The following is a 24,083-nucleotide window of genomic DNA, read 5'->3' as shown; positions in this document are numbered from 1 at the left end:
GTCCTCACCTTGACCCCTGTGGCAGACTCTGTCTCCCTCTGGGTGCCCTGTTCCCCACCCAGAGGCAGAGCAGGCAGAGCACCGGTGGACAGGGGCTGGGTGTGGGCTGCCCAGGGCCAGGGTGGGCTGGGGGGCCGTTAAGATGTGGAGCTCTGCCCCACCAAGGGTGTCTCCGTGGAGGCAGACACAGCGTGTGCCCTGCTGGGGGGAGTATGGGCAGGCCCGTGGCCAGGTGGTGAAGGATGAACATTCGGGGGGCCCCGGACCTCGGGCAGCCCAGTGACGACCCCAACAGTGGTGGTGAGCGGGAGCGAATCCGACAGCGCATGAAGATGGTCATCGGGCAGCTTGAAGACATCCTGCGGGAGCTCAAGGAGGTGGCCAAGGAGCTTCGGGAGGTGAGTGAGGGGTACCCTATGACCACTCAGGCCTAAACCAGCCTGATCAGGCCTGACACAAACACGGACACGTGTGTGAGTGTGCAAAACTGCGGGCATGTGTTTTGGTCTGCTGGAGACTGCCTATCTCGTTCTCCTTTACCCCAGTCTACTTGGCTAAAGATCTCAGCAGACCCCAGGGTTGGTGGCATCCTGGTCACAGAGTAGCTTAGGAAGTGTGCCTGTGACCCTACTCTGTGATAACCACTCAGGGTTGCCAAGGTGGCCAGTAAGGACCAAGTCTCAGCATGGCTTCTTAGTGGGAGATGCTCTTCTGGGACCTAAACTGACCCTTGAAGCGCCTTCTGCCTTCCTTGTGACTCTGACCTGGCTTTCCCAAGGCAGTCCCCACAACAAGAGGCCTCTCTCCAGCTACCCCCAGAGATACTTAGAACCCTTGACCCACAGAGAATCTGTGCTGGGGTCAGAAAGGGCCTAGAGAGCTACTAATGGGTGTCAGTGTTCTTTGTGCACATGAGCAGGTACAGGGACTGCCTGTAAGAGGATATACTATGGGAGCATGCACACACACACACACACACACACACACACACACACACACACGATGTTACTGAATGTTTTCACCCTAAAGTCACTGAGAAATGTCGAGATGTGTGTGTTCCTCTCTGTGTAAATGGAGCCTGGTTTAATTACTGCTTCCCACATTGCTGGGGTAATGAGGTACACATGTCCTCGGCCCTGCCCCCTGGGCTGTGTTCAAGCCCAAAAGGCATGACCAGCATTCTGAGCGGCTGCCTTGAATTTGCCCGCTGGGTGCCATTGTACCAGCCAGGTGGGCTTTAGGCAAATTTCAACTCCTTGTAACCAGGGCCCCTGCAGAGATGGCAGGGAGAGTGATTGTGCGGGAGTTATGGGCCCAGCTCTGCCCGGCCAGTTGCACTGGGGCTGGGGAGGTAGGTGATACAGATACCGACTCCAGGCATTCTGGCCTGGACTGAGAGCCAAGGAGCAGGGGCTGTTTGGACGGAGCTGTAGTAGGAGTTGGAGTGGGGGTGTCGCAAAAGTTTTGGACAGAAACTGCCCTGGATCTGCTAAGAAATCCTGTGTTGGGAGGTGGGATGATGGTGGCTTCAGGTAGACAGACGTGGAGGTGCTTCTGCCCAGGCTGGGCCGGCCATGGTCTGGGCCGAACATCAGTGGCCTGTACAATTTGGAAATCAAAGGCTAGAAACTCCTGAGCAACCCGCCTCTTCCGGCCTCATGGATCCAAAGGGTGACAGTCCCCTTTGCCACCCCCATCCGATTTCCGATTCTCCATAGTTCTACTGGGCCGTGGAACTGTTCAGAGTCTCAGTCTCGGCCAGGAGCCTGGGACCCAGGCCCCTGCAGATTTAAGTAGAAGGAACCGGAGTTAACCCTGCCCTGATTTAACGCCGATCGTACTTCCAACCAGACGTCTTCCAGACTCTTGCATACCCTCTTCCTCAGCACAGCCATGCAGAACTTAAAAGGGCCTTACAGATAATCCAAGCCAGCCCTGGCTCCTGAAGAAAGCACAGCCCAGAGAGGAATAGGGAATTGTCCAAGGTCATAAAGCATGCCAGGGGCAGAACTGAGCTTAGAACTCAGGTGTCTGATATCTATTTCTGAGGCTTTAGCAGGTAGGCTCCTGAGTACTATTTTTATTATTATTGTTATTGTTACTGTTAGTGGTCTTTTTGAGAGAGGGTTTTGCTGTAGTTCAGGTTCATTTTGTAGTCCAGGCTGGCCTTGAAGTTGCAGTGATCCTCCTTCCTCAGCCTCCCAAGTGCTAGGATAACAAGTGTGCACCACCACTGGATTTTTTTGCAGTACTGCCAGATTGAACCCTTGGCCTTCCCCCTGAGCTACATCCCCAGCCCGTTTTCATTTTTCGTTTTTGCAGAGTCTAGTTAAGTCACCAATTTGCCCAGTCTGAACTTGAGTTTGTGATCCTTCTGTCTCAGCCTCCCAGAGTGTTGGAATTACAGGCCTGTCCTACTGTGCCGGCATCTCTTTGCATTTTGACAGGGACGTCCAGGAAATAATATCCTTTGCTGCTGTAGCACTAGAGTTTATTTGCAGAGCATTTAGATACCCCTCCTTCCCTGCCACACTCACTGGCTCCCATGTACCCCACAGCAAAGCTCCACGTCACAAGCTGTGCAGCCCCAAAGCCTGAGCCTGGTCAGAGAAAGATGAGTGCCCTCCCCCCACACACCCTGTAGGCCATGTGCCTCCACCCAAGACTTTGGTGGGTTGTTATGGCAACCAGAGTCTACCCCGTATGCCACTGCCTGCCCGCTGCCAATGGCACCCAGCTGGGGGTTGGGGGGAGACAAGCTAAAGCCTCTTCATTCCCCAGGCAGCGCTGGACATGGGGCAGTGGCTAGAGGGGAGGGCAGGGAGGCCCTGGTGGAGGATACATGGCCACCGTCCTGTGGCCTGCAGTCGGTCAGGGACAAGGTTACCAAGTGGGGTACAAGGCCCTGATTGGTCCCTGGAACTGGGGATCTTGGCTTATGGTCCTTCAAAGGAACTGTCAGACCAGTCAGCTGGCATTTCTCCACAAGGAACCTGGGAAGGGTTTAAAGTCCGGAGGATAGGAGACACTCCCCACATCACAGCCTATTCCCGGGGCGGCACCTGCCCTGTCCCCACCATTCAGCTCTCTCCCCAAGTCCCTGAGCCTCCCTTTGTCATCCCTGAAATGGGGACCCTGATGACCTGCACCTCACAGTGACCCTGCAAGGACTTGTGGGGGACAAGGACAAGTGTGTGGGAGGGTGCCACACTGCTCTGCTCGCAGGGGATTTGAAGTTCCCTCTCTCACATGACCCTCTCTTCAAAGCCCCACCTAGCTCTGCCCCAAGCTCCCTGGGTGATAGGAGCAGGTCCTGTCCCCCGGTGGGGACCGCTGTTAAAGGACCAAGTGAGATAAGGAGCACAAGAGTGCTTTGAGAGCCAACACTGTGTTGCAGAGAAATGTGACCAGCAGATGTTAATTAGCTCTCATCCCTCCCAGGTTCCTCAATACTTCCCAGTTCCAGACAATCCTATCAGGCTCCTAAGCACCTCAGAATTCCATGGATCTTAATTCAGAGGCGCAGCATAGCCCAGAGGCTAGCAGTGTGGGCTGTTCCACCAGATAGCTTTGGATCGGATCTGAGTGCCAGTCCTGTGTGACCATGGGAATGTTACTTTACCTCTCTGTGCTTCTGTTTTGCCATCTGTCAAATGAAGATATCAAATTTTACCTTTTCCTTGGCCCCTGTGCCCAGGATTGTTGGGAAAATTAAAAGAGATTATGTATAATGTACTTAGCCTCATAATGGTGTCAAAGCACCATATGTGTTATGTTTGGGGTATCTTGTTTTGTTTTGTCTTTAACGTGCTGGGGGTCTAAGCCAGGGCCTTGTGGATGCCAGTCAAGCCTTCTACCACTAAGCCACCTCCCCAGCGCACTTTTTTGTTCATTTGGTTGGTTTTTGGTTTTTGGTTTTTTGCAACAGGGTCTCTGCTGTGTAGTCCAGGCTGCCCTTAAACTTACAGCGATCCTCCCGCCTCAGCCTCCCAAGGACTGACAGGCACCCCGTGCCCAGCTCTCGTAGTGTTTGGTAGCTGAACCACACTGGCCTGCTCTTTAGCAACACGGGCAGCCTTGCTTTTTTTGGTCACATAGCTCTTCAGGCATGATCAGGGAGGTTAGGGCTCCTGACTGGGGACCGTTGGTGTCCCTGCAGTAAGCAGTCCCACCCCTACCAAGACCGTGGGGAGGGGGGAAAAGGGGGTTCCTAGAAGGTGGCTTTTGAACAGAGACCTGAGGGAAATGAGAAATAAGGTCACCTGCCCCCCTGGGGGCTCAGCATCCCAGGTCTTGGGGAGGAAGCATGCTCAAGGGTAGTCTGTCTAAGTGCAACTAGAGAAGAAGGGCAGAGGGAGGGGCACAGGGGGCACGGGGGGGTGCCACTGTGCCTTGCAGAGCCTGTACCAAGCCAGGGATGATGGCACATGCCTGTAATCTCAGCACTGGGGAGGCTAAGGCAGGAGAGTTGCCTTGAGCTCAAGACCTGGAATTTGGATGTGTTCTCAGTGAGCGTCCCATGTCCTCACTCCCCGGGATCTTCTGTCTGCATTCCTTCCTGGGGGAATCTGCCTCCCTACCCTCCCCCACCCCAGGTCCCCACCAGCTCAGAGCTCCCAAATCCTCATCCTTGGCTGCCTGATGGCAAGCTCCTTCTCTTTGGGGCTCAAAGGTAGCCCTTGACCCTATCACCTGTCTCCCCACATCATCCACGATTCCTAGGTAGGGTGAAACTTAAAGTCACAGTTGCTCACCTTGACCTGAGCACCCGAAGAGGATGCAGGGTAGGCAAAGCCTTTCCGCAGTTGCAGGTGGCAGTGGAGGGTCCCCTGCCCCTGACTGCCACAGGAGGTGGGCATTGCAGAAGGCTGTTTCTAGCTGCCCAGTTGTGAGGTCCCATTGCAAGGTACTGTGTCTGAAGGTATCAGGGAAAACCACAGGCCTTGTGAGTGTGCAATAAATGAAGGTGGCCCAGCCAAGAAGCAGCCGGAGCCAGAGAAGCTGGGGACCACAGGCCTGAGTCAAAGTGGGTCAGCTCCGTCACCCGCAGCTCAGTGCACACTGCGCGGCTTTCTTTCTTATTATTTTTCGGTCATGCCTTCCTTTCCTCCCTTTTCCCTCTGCCTGCTCTACCCCCGGACAGATTCAATGAAGCTCCCTGGTCAGTTAGGCCAAATTGCAGGATGAGAGCTATGAATAACGGGCAGCTCGCTCCCTGTCTCCTCCACACCACAGCCCCCCAGGAAGATAATAAACAATGTAATCACAGAGTTAAAAAATAATCAGTGGTCATAAATAATGCAGAATCCAAAGTTATATAACCAACTGTCCAGGAAGCTGGGAGAGAAGGAAGGAGGTAGCAGCTTGTTGGGAGAGGTAAGGGATGGGTGCTGGGGCTGGGGACCCTGGGACCTCAGACCTGGCTGGCTGGTCTTAGAGGACACATAGGTGCAGTCCTTGCAGAGAGGACTCAGCCAGAGCTGTCGAGGACTCGGGCCAGGCAGTGTGGGGCAGCCAGGTAAGCCCCAGGCAGAAGCAAGCAGGCAGAGGGGCCGCAGGTGGAGAGGAAGATGGAAGGTCTGTGTTTGGGAGACTCGAGGGTTTGAGAAGCTGGGAAGGCTGGACAGAAGGTTGATGAAGGTGGGAAGATTGGGTAGGTGTGGTTCGGGAGGAGGGAGCTAAACCAGGACAGAAGTTGGGCATCCCCTGGGGTCAGTCAGAGCCCTCCATCCTGCCTTCCTCTCTCATGCTTGCTCTTGGCTCCCTCTCGGTTTTAAGGTACCAAGACTAGGCATCAGCGTTCAGCTCTCGTCTCATCCGAGTTTCTGCTGAGTGCTGGGCCTGTTTCCTACCAACAAGCCCAAGGAGACAGACTCCACAAGATTCTTCAGGCCCTTCTAGATTTGGGGTTCTGTGACTCTGATTTTATGGTTCCATTTCTCTCTCCATGCTCTCTCCCCACCTCATTCCTTCTGTGTATATAATTATTTCCCTGCACTCCAAGACAATCCCAAATTACATGTAGGCAAATGATTATTAAATTTCCGAAATCACAGATTCCAAGACATCCGAAGCAGAGAGGCAAGTAGCACAGAGGGACCGGGTCCCCTAGGCCACAGGGCTTCCCCTTCTCATCTGACTTCTGTCACTCAAGGGGCTCCCCACGGTAGACAGGGCCACACTTGCCTGTGACCTCAGTCATTTGCCTTTTGGAACCATTTTGTTCTTTTGGATCTGGAGTGAGACTCGTGAGACAAATGGTCCTGCCTGTGTGCACGAGGAACCCCTGCCAGAGTATCATTCCTTGTGTGAAGTCACATCTGCTCTCTGGACACGTGCATGGTGCACCGTGGCTGGTGGTTGTCGATCTTGTCCTATGAGCTTTCCCAAGAGCATGGGGTCTTTAGGTCCTCACAGCTGTAGGCACTACTAGAATTCTCCTTTGACAAAGAAATAGAAGTGCAGGGAAATTGAGTGAGTTGGCCAGGGTCACACAGTTGCAAAATAATGAGTCAAGGCTGGAGCTCGGGTCTATCTCCAGAGCTCAGAGCCATAAGGATTTGACTGTCTGACTCTGCTGTTTAAAGCAGTCCTATCTGTTCAGTCTGTCACCCTGGCCACAGAGGAGGGTGTCATCTCCTTCAGCAGGACAGCAGAGCACAAATTAGAGTGGGATTATTACTTGCAGCCAATTGGGATTTGAATCCAGGACTCCCTCCAGATCCCCAGGAAGTGCCAGGGAGACAAGGTGACCACCCTAGAGCTGCACAGTCCTCTGCCACAGCGCCCGCCAGACCAGAGGCAGGGCCTGTCCTGTGCCTTGGTGCTGTGTCTTCCCCATGCTTTGATCCCCCACACCAGACCAGTGGTATTCAAGACGCCCTTGGACTCATGGCACCTGGTATTATCACTGGCTGTGACTTCTCCAGCCACCCCTAGAAATGAGGACTCCTAAATCTTACTTAGAAATAGAAGGAATTTTGGAGGTAAACTAATTCACCCACACTCCCTGTTTATAGATTGAGAAACTGAGGCCTAGAGAGGAGCCAGGGCCAGCCAGGTCTTCCGAGCAGGCTTCACATGAAGCCATGCTGCTGCTCCTCCTGAAGCACCTAGCCTGTTCCCACCCTCACCTTGGGGTGCTCTCCCACCCCTGCTGGGCAGCTGGTGCATCCCTGGGAGGGCAGTCAGCCTCAGAAGCCTTTGTTAAGGGCTTAATTAGTGCATGAATGAATTGACTGACCCCGGTACAAGGGAGGGATAGGCTGGGAGCTGGAAGCTGGTCTGTGACTCTCTGAGTGTCCCTGTCACTGGTCTCTGTCGCTCTGACACCTGGACCTCTGGCGCTGCTTCTGCGGCTGCATTTTTACCTGATTCCTCCTCTACTTTCTGTGCCAGGTCCTCTCCCTGGTTTCTGTCTGGCTCCCCTCTTTCCCTCACTCTCCTGCACCCTGATTTATACGCTCATAGGCCAGGCTAGGGATTGTCCTAGGCTAGGGCGGCCTGAGCCTCTGTGAAGGGTCATAGCAGGGCGCAGGGACCTGTGCAGCCCTGCTGCCCCCGGGTGCAGTTCATGAGTAACTGGACCGCCATGGATGACTTCTTTATTGCTTACCAAATAACACTTGCTTTATTCCTTCTCCCAACAAGTGAGGGTGCTCTCTGTGACTCAGGGGGCAGGGATAGCAAGAGAGAGACAGTCTGGGGGCTTGGGCAGTGTAGCAGAAAGGAGTGACCCAGCCAGAACAGCACCGAGCACCATGTTCTGGTCCCCAAGGACTGGTGAAGCCCCCCAGGGGAGCTGCTGACCAGCTGCAGGGACCAGTCCAGGATGCTGTAGGAAGTGTGCACAGGATCCTCCTCCTCACAGCCCTCTGTCGCTTCCTCTTTGAGGACACCTAAGCTGAGTAGACTCGCTGGAGTCCCTCGGCCCCTCCTTAGTGGGGCATCAGAGAAAGACCAAACCCTGGTCACCAAGGCCACCCCCAGAACAGCAGCTGTGTTTCAGAGAGCGGGTATGTGAATGGGGGACCAGAGCTGGAAGCCAACATCTAAGGGAGACTAAGGGGATGGCTGGATTTAGCTCTGTTCACCCCCATCCCATTTGGTCCCTCCAGGATGTAAACAAGCCCTTGACCTCAAATGCAGTCACCAACCAGTAAGGTTGCCAGCCAAAGGTCTGGGCAGGCAGGCCAGGCGCACTCACTGGTCCCCTCATCTCCTGTCCCCTCCCGGCCAGGTGGTGAGCCAGATCGACAAACTAACCTCAGACTTTGACTTCGAGCTGGAGCCAGACGATTGGACCACGGCCACTGTGAGCAGCACCTCTAGCAGTGACAAGGCAGGCGTGGGTGGCCCCTTTGACCTGGGCCACCTGGACTTCATGACAGCTGACATCCTGTCAGACAGCTGGGAATTCTGCTCCTTCCTGGATGTGTCCACTCCATCGGACTCTGTGGATGGCCCGGAGTCATCACGGCCAGGAGCTGGCCCTGACTACCGGCTCATGAATGGTAGCACCCCCATCCCCAATGGGCCCCGAGTGGAGACCCCCGACTCCTCCAGCGAGGAGGCCTTCAGCGCTGGCCCCGTGAAAGTCCAGCTGCCCCAGCGGACCCCAGGGACGCGGGAGAGGGTTCGGTTCAGTGACAAAGTGCTCTACCACGCTCTGTGCTGTGATGATGAGGAGGCGCACAGTGAGGAGGCAGAAGAGGAGGCGGGGGGCCCATCCCCCGAGCAGCCCCATGAAGGACCCCTCAAGCCCTCTGCAGTCCCCCACAAGACACGGCGCTCCCCACTGACTGCTCGCCGCTCCAGTCCCACACCGGGCCCTGAACAGACCCGAAGGGTCACAAAGAACAGCAGCACCCAGACGGTGTCAGACAAGAGCACGCAGACGGTGCTGCCCTACACAGGTGCCAGACAGAAAGCCAAGGGGAAGAACTAGGGGCTGGGGACTGGGCTGGGGGGAGAACAGACACAATCATAATAAAATGTTAAAATGCCAAGCATCTGGCATTTTACAGAGCTTTGACAGAGCTTACCTTAGACACAGAGACACCCCACTCACTAACTTGATCGCTGGAGGCATGGCCAGAGCTGACCCCATCTCAGGGCAGAGCGCCCCAAAGGGCAGAACCCCCCCCCCAGAGGGGTGCCTGAAAGTATGTAAGGCAGATGGGCAGGAGGACCTGGCTGCTGACCCAGCCCAGGCCCTAGAGATGACTCATTGCCCTAAGAGAGCAAGGTCCAGGGAGGGCACCAGGCCCTCCTCCAGGGCAGACCTTGCCTGTCTTTGCCCTGTGCATTGCTGTGTTGCCTGGGATACAGAAGCAAGGCATGCTGATGCCTGGGCAGCCTCTGTGCCAGGCCTCCGGGCATCCACTGTGCCTGGAACCCCAGGGCTCCATCCAGGCATGATCTGCACAGTGACGGTCACAATCATCACTCATGATTGTTTGTTTGTTTACATATTCATTTGAAGTACTGGGGATTGAACCCAGGCCCTTCAGACTGAACTTTTATTTTGAGGCAGTCTTACTAAGTTGCCCCAATTGGGCTTGAACTGTGATCCTCCTGCCTCAGCCTCCTAGAGTGTGAGATTACCAATCATAGTGGCATTTTACAGCATGACTTCATTTAATCTTCATGATCACCCAACAAATTGGGAACATGATTCTCCTCTCTTTTCCCAAGGAGAAGACTGAGCTTCAGACAGGTTAAATAACCAGTCCAAGGTCGCCGAGCCTATTCTCTGTCCCCTTGAGAAAGTGGTTTCTAGGCTGAACCTGGCTCTGCCATGTAGTGGTTGTGTAACCCTGGGCCAGTCCATCTGCCTCTCTGGACCTATTATGGGCTTAAAGAGAGTCCTTGGCTGCTTCACTGGCAGCCACAAGACTCCAACAGGCAATACGCATGAAAGCCCTGGACACATGCTGTAGTCCCCATGGCCCCAGCCCATGCGTCCAGAAGCTTCTGGGGAGAAAAACCACTGCCCAGGAGGTGATGCCCAGCCCCTGCAGATGCAGGGATCCATTGGGGGACCGACAGAGCTGGAGGTTTTGCAGGGTGGGATCCGTCCCCAGCCAGAGCTGAGTCACAGCCTTACAGAGCTGACCAGGGTGCAGCCTCAGACACGAGCCAGGGCAGACGGAGCCCCTGTCCACTCCAGGAAAGCCTCTGTCCTTGGTGCTGCTCAACGATAGAGCCTTGCATCACAGAGTGAGGGATGAGGGCCAGGGGCTTCCAGGGGCATGGGCCAGCAGGGTCCCCACCCAGGAATAGGGCCCACTTTGCTCTGAAGATAGGTATCCAGTGCTCTCTGTGTCTTGGTTTTCCTCTCCAATGGCAAGAAGACTTTCCTCATCTTCATGACCATCAGGGAAAAAAAGCCTACATTCAGATGGGCACAGTGGTGCCCACCTATAATCCCAGCTCTTGGGAGGTTGAGGCAGGAGAATTGCAAATTAAAACAAGTGTAGGCTATATAGTAAGACCCTGTTTTAAAAATAAAAAGAAAGAATGAAACAAAAAACACAGACCTACATTCCCATTTCATAAAGGACAAAAACAGGGCTTGAGAGAGGAGTGTCTGAGAGAGCCCGAGGTGGGAACTTGCCCTCTCCCCAGAGATCCCACACCTCACTCTGGCTCTGTGCTACTGGATGTGGTCATGGGCAACTTGTGCCTAGAGGGGTGGTGTTTTGAGCACACCCTGTACAGGAGGAAGCATGTTGGGAAATGGTTACAGGTTCACTTTGGGGAAGGGTGAGAGAGTCCTTGACTGTGATAGCCCATGGCATCCTGAGATTTGAGGGATGATGCGAGCATGAGGTAAGTGAATTTTCCAGAGGAGGAAATTGAGGTTCTGAGACACTGAGGACCTGCTGAAGGCCACACAGGATGAGTTACAGAGCCAGGATTTGGCCTCAAACTTGAAGGCTTAGCCTGAAAACAGCTACTGTTAAAATGCATGATGGAACCAGTGCTCCAGTATCTGGGGGTAGAGTTGGGGTAGCCAGAAAACCAGGTGGGTATGGAGAGCACTTTGGGAGGAGGAAGTCTGAACACATAGCTTAGTCCTTAGACAACTCGGCTGCCATCAGCCTGAATATCACAACCCTGATGCAAGCCTGGCACCAAATAGGTCATGAATTCAGTGAAAGTGTGTTGAATGAATGTATGAATCCCCATTCGCCCAGGAACATCTATGTGCATTCATGCTTCTGCCTTTATTGAGGACCTCCGATGTGCCAGGTCTCAAGTTGCTTGCCCACACACATCCCCTCACTCCCATCCCCTGTGAGGGGCTAGTCTGGTATGGCTGGGGTTTGAGCAAAGTCAAAACCGAAGGGTGTGGGGTTTCAGCATGGAGAAGCCAGAGGCAGCACTGGGTCCAGCCCATGAGGCCTGGGAAAGGAGCCAGGATGGGAGGGGCCAGGGGCGCGAGGCGGAGGACCAGATGGCCAAGGCGGCCACTTCAGGACAGGTTGATAGGATGGGCACAGTGCAATGTCCCCAGGGCCTGTGATAAGGAAACCTAACAGAAAGGGACAGGTGATGCAATGCACAGGAGTATTCTGATAGCACCGAGGGGTGGGTAGGGGGTCGCCATGCCCAGAGACCCAGCACCATCCCGATTCTTAGAGACACAGCCAGACCATGTGGACAGGAGGGGAGAGAGCAGGGAGACTGGGGATTCTAGAGGGTCCAGGCCTGGCCCCGCCTCTGCCCACTCCCCACTGGGCCCTAAGCCCAAGTTCACTGACAGCTTGGTGTATGGCAGCTCTTTGTCCCTCATCTTTTAACCAGCACTCAATGCCAGATTCAGCTGGGCCCAGCCCAGAATAGGTTGCTGGATAATTATTTATTGAGTAAATGGATTAACCATGGTTGTCATTTTACAGGTCAGAGGAGGCGACTAATGAACAGGTAAAGACTGCTCAAAGTTACACAGGCAGCAACTGCCAGAGTTAGGGACTTGACCTTGGTATTATTTACACCGCGCCTGAGAACTCCTGTTTGCAGAATACTTGCCTTCTGATTGCTGGGAACGTCACATAAGTTTTACCAGGTCCAGGCCCTGTCTTTCTCCCTTTGGCTGGTGGGACCCTTCTAGGACTTTTCTTGGTTCCCTGGAGGCCTGGAACATGGACTAGGTGACTGCCCAAAATGCAATTCCAGGTCCAGTGTCCTTTCCCTTCTTCCTATCTCTAGCAAAGCCTGTACTCCATCTAGTAAATGTTCAGGCCTTTCTGATCTGGAGTACCTGGCTCCCAGGATGTAGGAAGTCTGCTTGGGCATCCATGAACAACTTCCAGGAAGAGGATGAGGCAGTGTTTGAAGTGGACCTTCCTTTGGACGGGGCAAGAGAATGGTGGGCACTGGGGCTGGTGAGAATAAAAACTATCTGGCTGGGAGTGCCACTGGAGGATGGGGGATAAGGGCCTTGTAAAAACACAGAGCTCATGTTGCAGCATGGGAAAGCCGAGGACTGCTTCAGTAAGTGACGTCAGGGTCCCTCAGCCCTGCAGGCTGGTGTCCTGTCCAGTCTGAAGCCAGAGCACAGATTTAAAGTGAGCCAATAGAGAAGGTTTAAGAGATTTCCTGGAAGGGGCCCACCGGATGAATCAGTAAGAATAGCAGGTAATTAGTACCTTAGTAAGAATATGGATCTGCTGAAGCCCTTGAAAATAATTTGATCCTACAAGTAGGTTAAGCATTTGCCCTATAAAGCATTCCCAACCTCCTTCCCCCGTGGGCCAGTGGGCTGGGATGCTGGGGCTGTGTCACCCCGGTGCATGTGAGCCAGCTGGGATTCTGATGTGACCTGATTCTGCCCACCTGCCTGCCCTGCGCAGTTGTCATCACCTCTACCTACTTCTCCTCCTTCACCTATCCCCAGCCAAGGAGACTCTGGAGCCACAGCAGGTGACCTCAGGCTGGCACTGCCCAGGGCCCAGGCTCCATGCTGATCAGATGTGACTCTCTGCCAGGAGCATTCAAGCTCACACACCTGCCTGCAGCTCTGCTCCCCACCCTATTCTTGCTGTGACATGCAGAGTTAAGAAGCTTCCCCATACTGATGTCCTCCCCACCACCATCTGAGAGGTAGCACAGAAGCCCAGCCTCTGGGGCTCACCCCCCCCCCACCATCCTCTACCCTGGAGCAAGCCAGGCTGGTCAGGGAGACACTCACTACCAGGCACAGGTTTGCAGGAACTGTGGAAAGAGGCCTGGGGACCCTGATCCTTGTGAGGTGTCCTGGACTCACTCATCCTGGGATTTTGCCTGTGCCCCATGGTAGAGTGATCGTGAGAGGCAGCCCAAAGGATGTGGCCATATCCCAGCCCACTGTGTGTGTGTGTGTGTGTGTGTGTGGTGATGTGGTGGGGGAGGCTCACTCACCAGTTTCCAGGGTTCCAGGGAGCATTTCAGAACCTGACACCCACTCAGCTAGCAATCTAGGAGCCATCTCTTTCCCTGCTCCCCAACACTGACCATTCCTGTGGGGTCAGTGCTGGGAAGAGACACATTTGCCTGCAAGATTTGGGGTAGAGGGTTAAATGCCCCAGTGATCACCCAGTGAAGGTGTCTGGGTTCCAGGAGTAATGAGCCCAATGTGCCTAAGCTGAGGACAGTGGCCTGAGATCCCAGAGACAACCACAGATGCACAGGAGGTGCCTGGGTGGAGATCAGCCCAGCTTAGCAACCCCCAGGTGGCTGTAGGATGTTCCCAGGGATGCTCAAGGGTAGCAGGAGGTCAAGAAGAGCCTCACTTCAGGGGTGGTGTAAGTAAACAACGGACATTTTTAGGGTGGCCTTGGGCATGGAGTCCAGTTGTGGCAGTTAGCTGAAGTAGAAAATTGTTTGGCTTTGGGACTGTGATGGATTAACAACTAGGGGTCAGCTTGTAACAACCAGCTGAACTGAATCAGTGTGGTGCTGGATGTGGGTGGCCTGCCTGAGGATTGCTGCCAGTACGAAAAGGAGAACTGGAGAGGAAAATGTACTGTTAGTGGTTCTCCAGGTGTTGTTATACGATGTTGCTGGTTCTCCTGGTTGTTGCTGGTTTCCCTGTTGCTGTGGGTTCTCCTGGTGGAGCTTGTTGAGTTTCTTTCCTGATATGAACTTGCCTGTTCTCATCATCAGAGGAGCTCAGGACCTTGTTGTCACTGAAAATGGCTGTGGTTCACTTTGGGGAAGCCCTGGCCCTTTCTTTGGATGTCACTTCCTGGCTCCAGAGGGGAAGAGCGTGCACTGTTGAGTCTCCTGGAGAAGCTGATCATGCTGGCTTCCTGATGTGAACTCAGCTGTTCTCATTATCAGGAGCTCAGGACCTCATTGTCACTGAGGATGGCTATGGTTCTTTTCAGGGGAGCCCTGGTCCTCACTTTGAGCATTGCTTCCTGGCTCCAGTGCAGAACCCTCAGCCTGCTGGCACAGACTTTCTAGCTTCTAGCACTGACCTCTGGGCCTTCCCAGTGCAAATCCATGAAACAGCCTTGCATGAGTCATTGTCATGGGCTTTAGGCCTCCAGCTGGGCTCATGCAGGACATTGCCATGTGATCCAGGCCCTCAGCTGGATTTTGGAGGGGGTCTTTATTGTGAGGACTGTGGATTTCACATATTTCTGGAGGTGCAGCAATCTTGCCAAGGTCCTCCTGATCCAGTTAGGGTGGGGTCTTTACCCTCCTCCAAACCAGAGACCTTTTGGGTCCAGTTGACCCTATTCATGCCCCAGTTCCCTGGAAATTTCTCTTCCTTTCATCCAGTGGTTGAGAATTGGTGGCCTGTACATCTGTTTTGCTTCTCATGTTGTACAAAAAAAAAAAAGATATTTAAATAAAAATTCAGACTTTAGATTTCTCAGAAAATATTTCATCAGTGTAATGACATTGGACATATGCCCAAAAGAACCTGCCCAATGATTCATCCTCTGACTTTAGCAGCTTCAGTCACAGGAACAGTGGACCGACCTTACATGTATGGTCTAGAGTTAAAATAGCTGCCCAAAAACATATGATTGGCTCACGGGGCTCTATATTCATCAATGGATTGGACTGTTGAGTTCAGCAGCAGAATATGCTGATTAGAGGTGAGGCCTGATTGGAAGGTGAAAATCCCTGGGAACGTGACCTGGAAGGGTGAACTCTTGTTCTCTCTCTCTCTCTCTCTCTCTCTCTCTCTCTCTCTCTCTCTCTCTCTCTCTCCCTCTGTCTCTTTCTTTCTCTGTCTCTCTGTCTCTGTCTCTGTCTGCCTCCTGCCTGCCATGGTTTGAGCAGCTTTCCTTACCCATGCCCTTCCAACCACACCTTCCAACGCTTTTCTGCCGGGAAGCCACTCAACTATGGACGGGACCCACTAAAATTGTGAGCCAAAGTTAACCTCTCCTTTCAGTTGCCAGTGTTGAGTATTTTGTACCAGCAGTGGGAAAGTGACTGGTATACTGCCTCAAACTCATCTTTCATCATGATAACCTTTTCATTCTGCCCCTGCAGTATCTTAGGCATACTCTTAATCTACCCTCCCTGCTGCACTGAGGTTTACACACACACACACACACACACACACACACACACAGAGCTATCTCCCCTAAGAAACTGAAGCCCTTGAGTGCAGGAATAGTTGATATGCTTCCAGAAGCCAGGCGACCTGGCACATGGCAGGTGTTTGGTGCATGTGCCTTGAGGAAGCACCCTTCTGGCTGCCACACCAGCCCTCTGTTGCCCTTCTCTGCCCTTGGGGCTTAGGCCCCTCTCTATGTGGAGCATGGGGGTAACAAATCCCAAAGATGTCCCCAAAAGAAGGAGACTGTCATTCTGGGTCCTGGGAGAGTGGAGGTCTGTGTGACCTCCTTTCCTGGCCCGTCAGGTCTTGGAGGTAGCCAGGCTTTGCTGGGATTTCAGTAATATGCAGCTTTAGTTTTTGTGTGGCTTGTTTGGTGTTAGTTTTACTCTTTTTATTTCTTTCAGTTCAGATCAGAGCATCGTTTTAAGGCTGAGGGATGATCGCATACTTTTTAATAAAGGAATCCTCAAATCAAATAGCCCTTGTTGCTATTTCATCAGCCCACTGGGATCGTTTGTTTGCTGAGTAAATGCCATCAGTCAAGGATTGGATGGGACATTGGGAGATGTCAATCAAGTGAATTTTTGCTTAGATAAGTGAGCTTGCCCCACAAGCTGTGTGCATTCCAAAGGCCAGTAGAGTCCAACATAGGCAGGATCTGGTTCAATACATTAGTGCCACCTTCCCTAGCCCCAGCGCAGGGGTTTGGGGAGGCTGTCCCAGGAGCCTTGCTCCAAGATGCCCCCTGATAAGTCTGTGCTCTTTGCCCCTCTGCCTCTGCCCAGCCCGTTCACATTATACCCCTCAGGAATGCACAGCCCCCAGAAGACACCACGGGAGTGATGTTCCAAGATTTGGACAGCTTGGTGACCTTAACTCCTGCACAGGGCCACAAGGACACATGGCCCTGACCCAAGGTGAGACTCTTAGTGCCTTCTGGTTCTGGGTTCAGAGCCTGTTGTTGCCTCCTCTTTGGGTCTCCAGCTGCCCATGGTGCCCTAGTCCCCTGCTATAGTCCAGGAGTCCTGCAGGGAACACAGTAGATGCCTTCTGAAGGGTTGGGCTACCTGCAGTATGGTCCCAGGATGACCCTAATTCCCACACACTATCCCCCGACCCCTAGTAGAGACCTCATCCCTACTAGAGTCCCCATCCAAAAATTTCAGATGCAGAGGACAGGTTCCCTGGCAACCCTGACCTGATGATTTCCACTCCAGGGTCTTGGGGCTCATAAGTGGATCCCCACAGTCAGATCCAGAAGCTGCCTGCACCTGGACCAAATAGCAAGAAAGGAACCTGCAGGTGACACATTGCAAAGCCCCAGGTTTTGTGTCCAGAGGAACCCGAGTCAGAATTGGGCCCTGTTTCTTGCTGGCTGTGTGGCCTGGCACCAGTGCCTGAACCTCTCAGGGCTTTGCTTTCCTAAGGATATGAAACTCACCACAGCCCTGCTGCAATGGCTCCATGACAACATTGTGCAAAGCCCCAGGCTGAATGCAACTGGCAATGAGTGCTTCTTCCCCACTAATGGACTCTGCCTGCCTGTCCCCTGGCCCTGGGAAACATTCTGAGGCAGGAGCAAGGTCCTGGCAGGATGTTCTGTGGCTATTCCCAGGGGCAGTTTGGGAGGGTTGAAGTGGGACAGTTACACAGGGCAGGGCAGGAAGGCAGATCAAGGGTACCCTGGGCATTGCGGGTAAGGGTTGTCTGGGACCAGCAGTGTTATGGGGACTTGAATAAGCTGTCCTTTAGAAGAGGTTTGTCTCCTCTGCCCCATGGGTAGCCACACATGATTGTGAATAGAAGCCATTTTTGTCCCCAGAGATGTTAGGGACAGGAAGTAAAGCAGGACATCTCTGTGGGGGTGGGAGGCATGACCCAAATGACTCCTAGAATTGGAAGAGAAGGTAGGGGAGGTGGGACCCACAGGGGTCATGCCCAGCTCCAGCACTTGGGAGAGTCACCTCTTCTGTCATTATAGGACTGTCAGGGGAGAAGGGGAAGCCAGTGAGCACAAGACAAATCTTCCATGATTAGAGACAGGAGAGAAACAGGAAAAAGGATTTTGTTAGTCCTTCATCAGTGTGGCCCCAGGTGAGAAGGCCACTTGCATGCTGGGTGTAAATGGAATGAGGAAATTTGCTCCTTCAGAGTGTCAGCTACATGCAGCAAATATGGGGAGCTGTGTCGCTCTTGCTGATGTGGGCATGAAGAAGGTCCACAGTAGGTGAGAGACAGCCTGCAAGGCACCTCTGCCAGCAGGCAAAGAGCTAAGAAGAGAAGCCCAAGTCAGGAAACCCAAAGGTCCTGCCCTGCTGACCTCAGTCTGCATCCTCTAATGGAATGGGAAGCTCTGTCCGAAGAGCAGTGCAGAGCAAGAGTTGAGGAAGGTCAGAGAAGTGGGTGGTGAGACCTCGGGCTGGGGCAGGAGTCACTTTGGCTGCTGGGGAAGGCCAAGAGGTCCGAGGTACTGCTAATGAGCTCCCAGCAGACAGGGCTGGGGGCGAGCACAGGAAATTGGCTCTCCCCCACCCCCGATGCTCAGCACACTTCAAATTAATAATTCAAATGCTTCCTGTCAGATTTCAGCCTGACCCGTAATTAGAGCAGCACTGGGCTTTAGGTGATGGGCGTGAAAACAGCTCTTGTTAGAAAGAGACTTTGCTGGGAGCAAGTGGGGCAGGGATGGAAACTTCCTCCCCACATTTCTGCAGCAGGGACTTCCCTCTGTTTTGCATGCCAAAAAGACATGCACTTGTTTTCCTTCTGGCTGAGGAAGGGAGAATGGGGAAGTTTCTACCTGCACCTCAGAAGTTTGTATGAGAAGAAAGACGAAAGGAGACACTTGCATTTGCACAGACTAGAAAGATAAATCTGGGGCCACACGCAGATTCGAAATCACCCTACAGCATGTGCGCACGGGTATTGCTATCATGAGCTTTTTGGCCAGAGCTGCCACCAATAGCCACCAACAGTTCAGTGGTCAAGGCCATCCCCATCCATCCATGATATCCATCAGCATCATCTAGACTACAGTGCCCCTACGATTCCCACCAACTAAACTGAGCACAGACCCAGGATTTTTGGGTCCAAACTCCTAGGCTTTTCAGTTCCTGGGGGCAGCCCAGCTTGGAGGTGCTGTCCATGGTTCTTAATATGTCCAGTCTTCAACCTCCTGTCCTGTCCATTCTTCCAGACTCTGGGTTCGTCTCCCCCACACTTCCTGCAGCTCCCAAGCCTGTCACAGAAGTGTACTTCCTTACCTGCCACCAGATCTAGCCTCACTTCACCTGAGAGAGGGCAGGGTTCCCACTATAAGCTCATTCATGGGGAGCCCTGAGTGCCCCTCCAGACAGGTCTGCCTTCAGAAGCTGAGGAACCAGTGCCTGTGCCCCGACAACCTATTAGAAGAAAATCATTTTAAGGCAATGGTGTGCTACTTCATCGAAGTTGCCTTCATAAATATTTTAGAGGTGTTTATTAGGAAAACCACAGGAGCGGAGAGGAGGGTGGCGAGTCTGGGAAGAGAGTTGTCCCTGTGGTTTCAGTTGTCACTGCCATCATCCATGAAATATTTACTCCTGGGAGAGGCCGACCTTCTGGGAGTGCAATAAGGAAAAGCCCAGTCTGCTGGACTGAGCCAGCCCTTGCAGGAAGTGGCAGCTTGAATACTCATGTGCTTGGTCCCCAATGGACATAAAAGAGAGTCCCAAAGACATGGCACTGAGCTGGGGCCAGGTGCTCTTGGGCCCAACTCTAAGCTTTGGCCCCACTTTCTGGGCAATTCCTCTTGTTCTCTGAGCTCAGATTTGTAGATGTGTTCAGATTTATAGTACATCTCTTGTCCCTCCTTCTCACCCAGTGCCCATGACCCCCCATGCAATCACTCAGGGCTTCCCTCATCAAACCAATAGCATCCAAGGTGGAGCATGTACCTGGAGCCTCCATCCTGGGAGTCCCACAGTCCATGCATTTGGCCAGGCAGGGAGTGCCTTGGCTGGGGTCTGGGGAAGGATAAGTAGGATGCCTTGTGTGCTTGACCCACTGTCCTTCTGGAGGAAGTGTGGCAAGGGTGGAGGCAACATAGCCATGCCCAGTGCAGCTCCTGTCCCCAAGAAAGAGTTGCTTCTTCTCCAAGCCAACGTGCCCATTAAACTGAGAAAATAGTATGGATCCTAGGCCAGGGAAATACACTGAGGTGCTGTGCTGGTACTCAGGGGATGTGGCTGCTTCTGCCTGGTGCTTTGGATTGCTTTGAGAGTAATCTTGAACTAAACAACGGGCAAGTCCTGCCTGTCTCTTCCTCCCCCCCACAACCGTACCCCCAACCTGACAACCCATCCCCTCGTTACTGACCTCAGATCAAATCTCTCACTACATGCACTGAGCCACCCATTCACACTGGAAGAACAGAGGAGGTGGCCTCTGAAGGCCCTGTCCTCTGGGGAATCTCTTTCCATTTCAGTCGACTAAAGAAATGGGGTACCCTGTTTTCAGCGCTGGGAATCAAATTCAGACAACTTGGTCTGCATGCCAGACCAAGTGTTCTGCCACTAAGCTACATCCCTTGCCCAGAAGTCTGGTAATCTTGACCCCATTTTCTAGCTGCAGTCCTTGAGGACACACCTCTCTGGTTGTTACCACTGCATAGAGCGTGGGACTGGGCCAGCAGAGCCTAGAGCCTTCCCTGGTAAATTTAAAAAAAAAAAAAAGCTGCAATTACCATATCAATTGTTTCTGGGTAAACAGGGGCTTCTAAAAGATTTTTAAAATAGATTATTCCTTTAAATAGGTTAAGCACCTTTGGCAGCCTCATTTACATTATTCATTTGCTGGGAAATCCTTTTTTTCTTATTTCATGGTGAGCGCAGAAATAAACCCCAGCCAGTCAGTTCCATTCAGAGACCAGAAGCCATGGGGCCTCTGTCCTTTCCTCCCCACAGACCAGGTTCTCTGCACCTCTGCAGGTGTAAGCTGGGAAGGCAGTGTGAACCGGCTGGGCTGGGAGAGGAGACAATCTCCCTCCCCGGGAGCAATGGATGGACAGAGACCTGGCAAGGTGCAGAGCTCCGGAAAAGAGGAGGGAGGGAGTGGGCTTTGCAGAGACTGGGGTGGCTGTGGAGGAAGATCTTGAGCAAATACTTGGAGCCAAGGCTGAACAGGGGAGCTCCTGCCACCCCATCATGCCCTGGCTGTTCCTTCCTAATACCCGCCCCACCCCCACTCCCTAATCAGCCATCTCCTCACCCACCAATGTCGCAGGGTCAGAACCCTGGCCCCAGCCTATCTTCCTGCTGGGCTGACACAGGTCCTCCTCATCAATTGAAGAGCAACACAAAGCCCATGGACACCAGTATCCTAGCCACACCTCTCAGGTCACCAAGGGCCTCAGCCTGGTCATCAAACAAGGCTGAGCCACTTCTGTACCCTGACAGGCTCCGGGCCCACAATGTTGGCTGAGGCTGCCATCGGCCTCATGGGCCTCAGTGTAGTCACAAAAGCAATGGGAACAAGAAGGGCGTCCATTCATTAGCAGCAAATTATACTCAGTTATCTCCACAAATACAGCCAAGTGTCAGTGTGGTGGCTGGCAGGCTGATGGGGAGCTGCGAGGGCCCCTCTTCTTCACCTCAATGAAGGGGAGCTTACATTGTGCTGGAATTTTTTCAGCAGGCAGGACTGAAACACAAGGGACCAAGGGACAACAATGTCCTGTGCCTCCTGGGGTCCAGGAGTCGGAGTCAGGCAGATGTGTCCTGAGACTGGACAGAACTGAGGTCAGGCAGGGCAGGAAGTTAGAAGAGGGCATGAAGGGAAGGGTGCTGCTTGCATCTCCCTGGATATCGCGCATCTGCGGTGTAGCCAGACCCCAGGGGAACCCGGGAGGAGCCACACCTGGGACAGGCAGGGGCAGCGGGCGACAGGGGGCTGCTTCCGCTGAGGATGGCACAGGCGCAGACAGACGGCAGCAACGGAGCGGACAGATGGTCCTTCCTGCAGTGCTGGAGGGAGGAGGCAGCCAGGAGCTGCCACATGACTGTGCACATCTGGAGACCTGGGGGCGACAGAGAGAGACACAGAGGAAGAAGAGGAGGCAAGGGAAGGGAAGGGAAGGGAAGGGAAGGGAAGGGAAGGGAAGGGAAGGGAAGGGAAGGGAAGGGAGGGGAAGGGAAGGAAAGACGGGGGAGCCCTGCAGGAGCCTTTTCCTCTGCAGCAGCCAAAAATAGCCTAACCATCACCATGGGTGCCACCCCCATCCTTCCTCTCTCCCCATTGCCCGACTGCTGCTGAGAGTTTGGGGTTCCTGCTCTCCCCTGCACTCCATACCCTGGGACTGGGGTGGACACTAAATCTAGTCACTTCCCTCGACCTTTTGGCTTCTGTATATTCTGTACATCCCTTAATGAGAAAACAAATCTTCTGATGCTGATGCCAGTGATCACAGAGAACAGCTTGCCCTCTCAGATGCGTCAGCTCAGTGTCTTCCCTGTGAAATCTTCTTTGCATTCACTTTCAAGCCAACCTAGAACCCCTGGAGTATGCACATCAAATATTTAGCAATGATCACAAACCATTACATCAGAACTTTGGGAGGGAGCTCAGGCACCAGTTATTAAATATTCCCTAAGTGATTTTAATGGGCAGCCACAGTTGAAAACAGCCAGACTAATGGACTCTGGGTCTGTATTACGAGGAGCACAATGTGCAGAATCGAGGAGGTGAAAGGCTGATCTATCATGAGCTGAAACACTATGCAAGGCAGAGCTTCAATCTGAAAGGCAAAAGGAGGAAACCTGTGTGCAGGAGACTGATGGAAATGAAGAGGCCTCATTAGCACAGGGAAAGGGGATATTTTGCTGCTCAGATGCTAGGGTATGGCTGGGCTAAAGGTCACCAGCCTTAAGTCTGAGGTGGGGATGTCTGCCCCTTGAGACCTGGGCTTTTCTTTGCTCTGACAAAGCATGGCCTCATTAGTAAGGAAACAGGGCTGCCACAATTATCTGGAGCTGGTGTTGCTAAACGGGCATGCTGGGACACAGTGCAGATTTCAGTGACCTGAGGCCCCACACCCAACAAGATGCTAAGGAACCTCCGAACCAGCTCTGGCTGCGTGCTCCTGGTGCACACCCACATACCCACACCACCCGCAGGACTCTGACACCCAGCCCCAGGGTGAGAAGAAGGGATGTCAAGGGCCCTGCCTGCCCCAGGGAGCACAGCGAGAGCGTGAACTCACCCTGTCTAAAATCAGTTTTGTTAGTGGCCCAGGGCTGTTCTCTAGCATGTTCTTACATGTGACTGGCTAAACAGGCAGCCTAAGCCACAGCAATTCCACTGAGCCTTCAGGTCCACCCAGAGATCCTATTTCTAGGCATTAGTATTGCAAAAACTAAAATACACTTCAGGATTTGTATCCAACTATGGATACAACTATGGTAAAATGTATTCTAGAAGAGCAACACTACAAGATATTATGTAGCAATTTAAAAAGAGGGAAGGAGGTCTTTGCAACAAACTGGACACAAACTAGCAGGTGCTACAGGATTCCATTTATATCAAATTCAAAAGCAAGTGAAACTAACCCATGGGGAAAGCAACCAGATAGTACTTTTGGGTGGAGCTACTGACTGAGAACTTTCTGGAAAGTTTGGCTGTTGACTGAGAACTAGGGAACTTTCTGGAATTCCAGAATTGTTTCCTACCATGTCTGTCATCGTCTGTGTATCTGTCTATCTATCATCTATCTATCTATATTGATTATATGTGATACTGGAGAGTATGCTAGTGCTTCATGCATGCTAGACAAGTCCTCTGCCACTGAATTATATCCCCAGCCCTTTTAACTTTGAGGTGGGATCTCACTAAGTCACCCAGGCTGGCCTGGGACTTGTGGTCTTCCTGCCTCAGCCTCCCAAGTCATAGCTGGTATTGTAGGTGTATGACAGCACCCCCTAGCTACAAAGTTGTCCTATATCTTGATTTGGGTAGTGGTTACATAAATGCTTGTTTAAAAATTCATGGAGCCATACAATAAGGATTAACATTTTAAAAAATTAGATTGTTACACATCAGTTTAAAAAGAGAGTCTAGAACTGACTTGGGAAAATACTAAAGAAACGTCAACCCCCCCCCCATATATGTATTGTATATAAATTGTATATATACAATATCACTTCTATAACTGTATTAGCCTGAAGAAAAATCTGGAAGGATACCAAGTCCTCAGTGACACTTTCCACTCTTGCTTCTTGGGGGGCCCTTGCATTTAAAGATGACAGATTTTAACTTGGGTAAACTTTGGCTTCAGCCCTCAGTTTGACACTCAGTCTTTGCAAATGATATTTAGACATCACCTGGCTGGGAACACACTGGGGTCTCTGGCTGGCAGCCCATGTGTACCAACATCCTGCTCGGCAGTGGCCTGCAGGGACAAAGAAGCCAAGTGCCACTCCCCAGACAGATCTCACAGAAGGGGTCATCCACGGCTGGGCACGCAGGCAGAATTCCCTGT

General features: G+C 52.8%; 1 protein-coding gene across 1 annotated transcript; it reads left to right on the top strand.

Moving 5' to 3' along the window:
• Positions 1–210: 210 nt before the first annotated feature.
• On the top strand, positions 211–9,008 carry Insyn1 (inhibitory synaptic factor 1). Its single transcript, XM_003462192.5, has 2 exons — positions 211–398; positions 8,240–9,008. The coding sequence occupies exons 1-2, from the start codon at positions 243–245 to the stop codon at positions 8,945–8,947; spliced, it is 864 nt and encodes a 287-aa protein (XP_003462240.1). The 5' UTR covers positions 211–242; the 3' UTR covers positions 8,948–9,008.
• Positions 9,009–24,083: the final 15,075 nt, after the last annotated feature.

The sequence above is a fragment of the Cavia porcellus genome, unplaced genomic scaffold (genome assembly GCF_034190915.1).
Source record: "Cavia porcellus strain 051 isolate PalLab524CR breed Dunkin Hartley unplaced genomic scaffold, mCavPor4.1 scaffold_38, whole genome shotgun sequence".
Classification (NCBI taxonomy): domain Eukaryota; kingdom Metazoa; phylum Chordata; class Mammalia; order Rodentia; family Caviidae; genus Cavia; species Cavia porcellus.
This window is presented reverse-complemented; position numbering and strand designations above follow the sequence as displayed.

Bases quoted from the DNA above. Each gene is read 5' to 3' on its own strand.
- Insyn1 (XM_003462192.5), top strand. From the start codon at position 243: ATGAACATTCGGGGGGCCCCGGACCTCGGGCAGCCCAGTGACGACCCC. The intron at 399-8,239 runs GTGAGTGAGGGG...CCTCCCGGCCAG, and splicing joins TGGCCAAGGAGCTTCGGGAG to GTGGTGAGCCAGATCGACAA.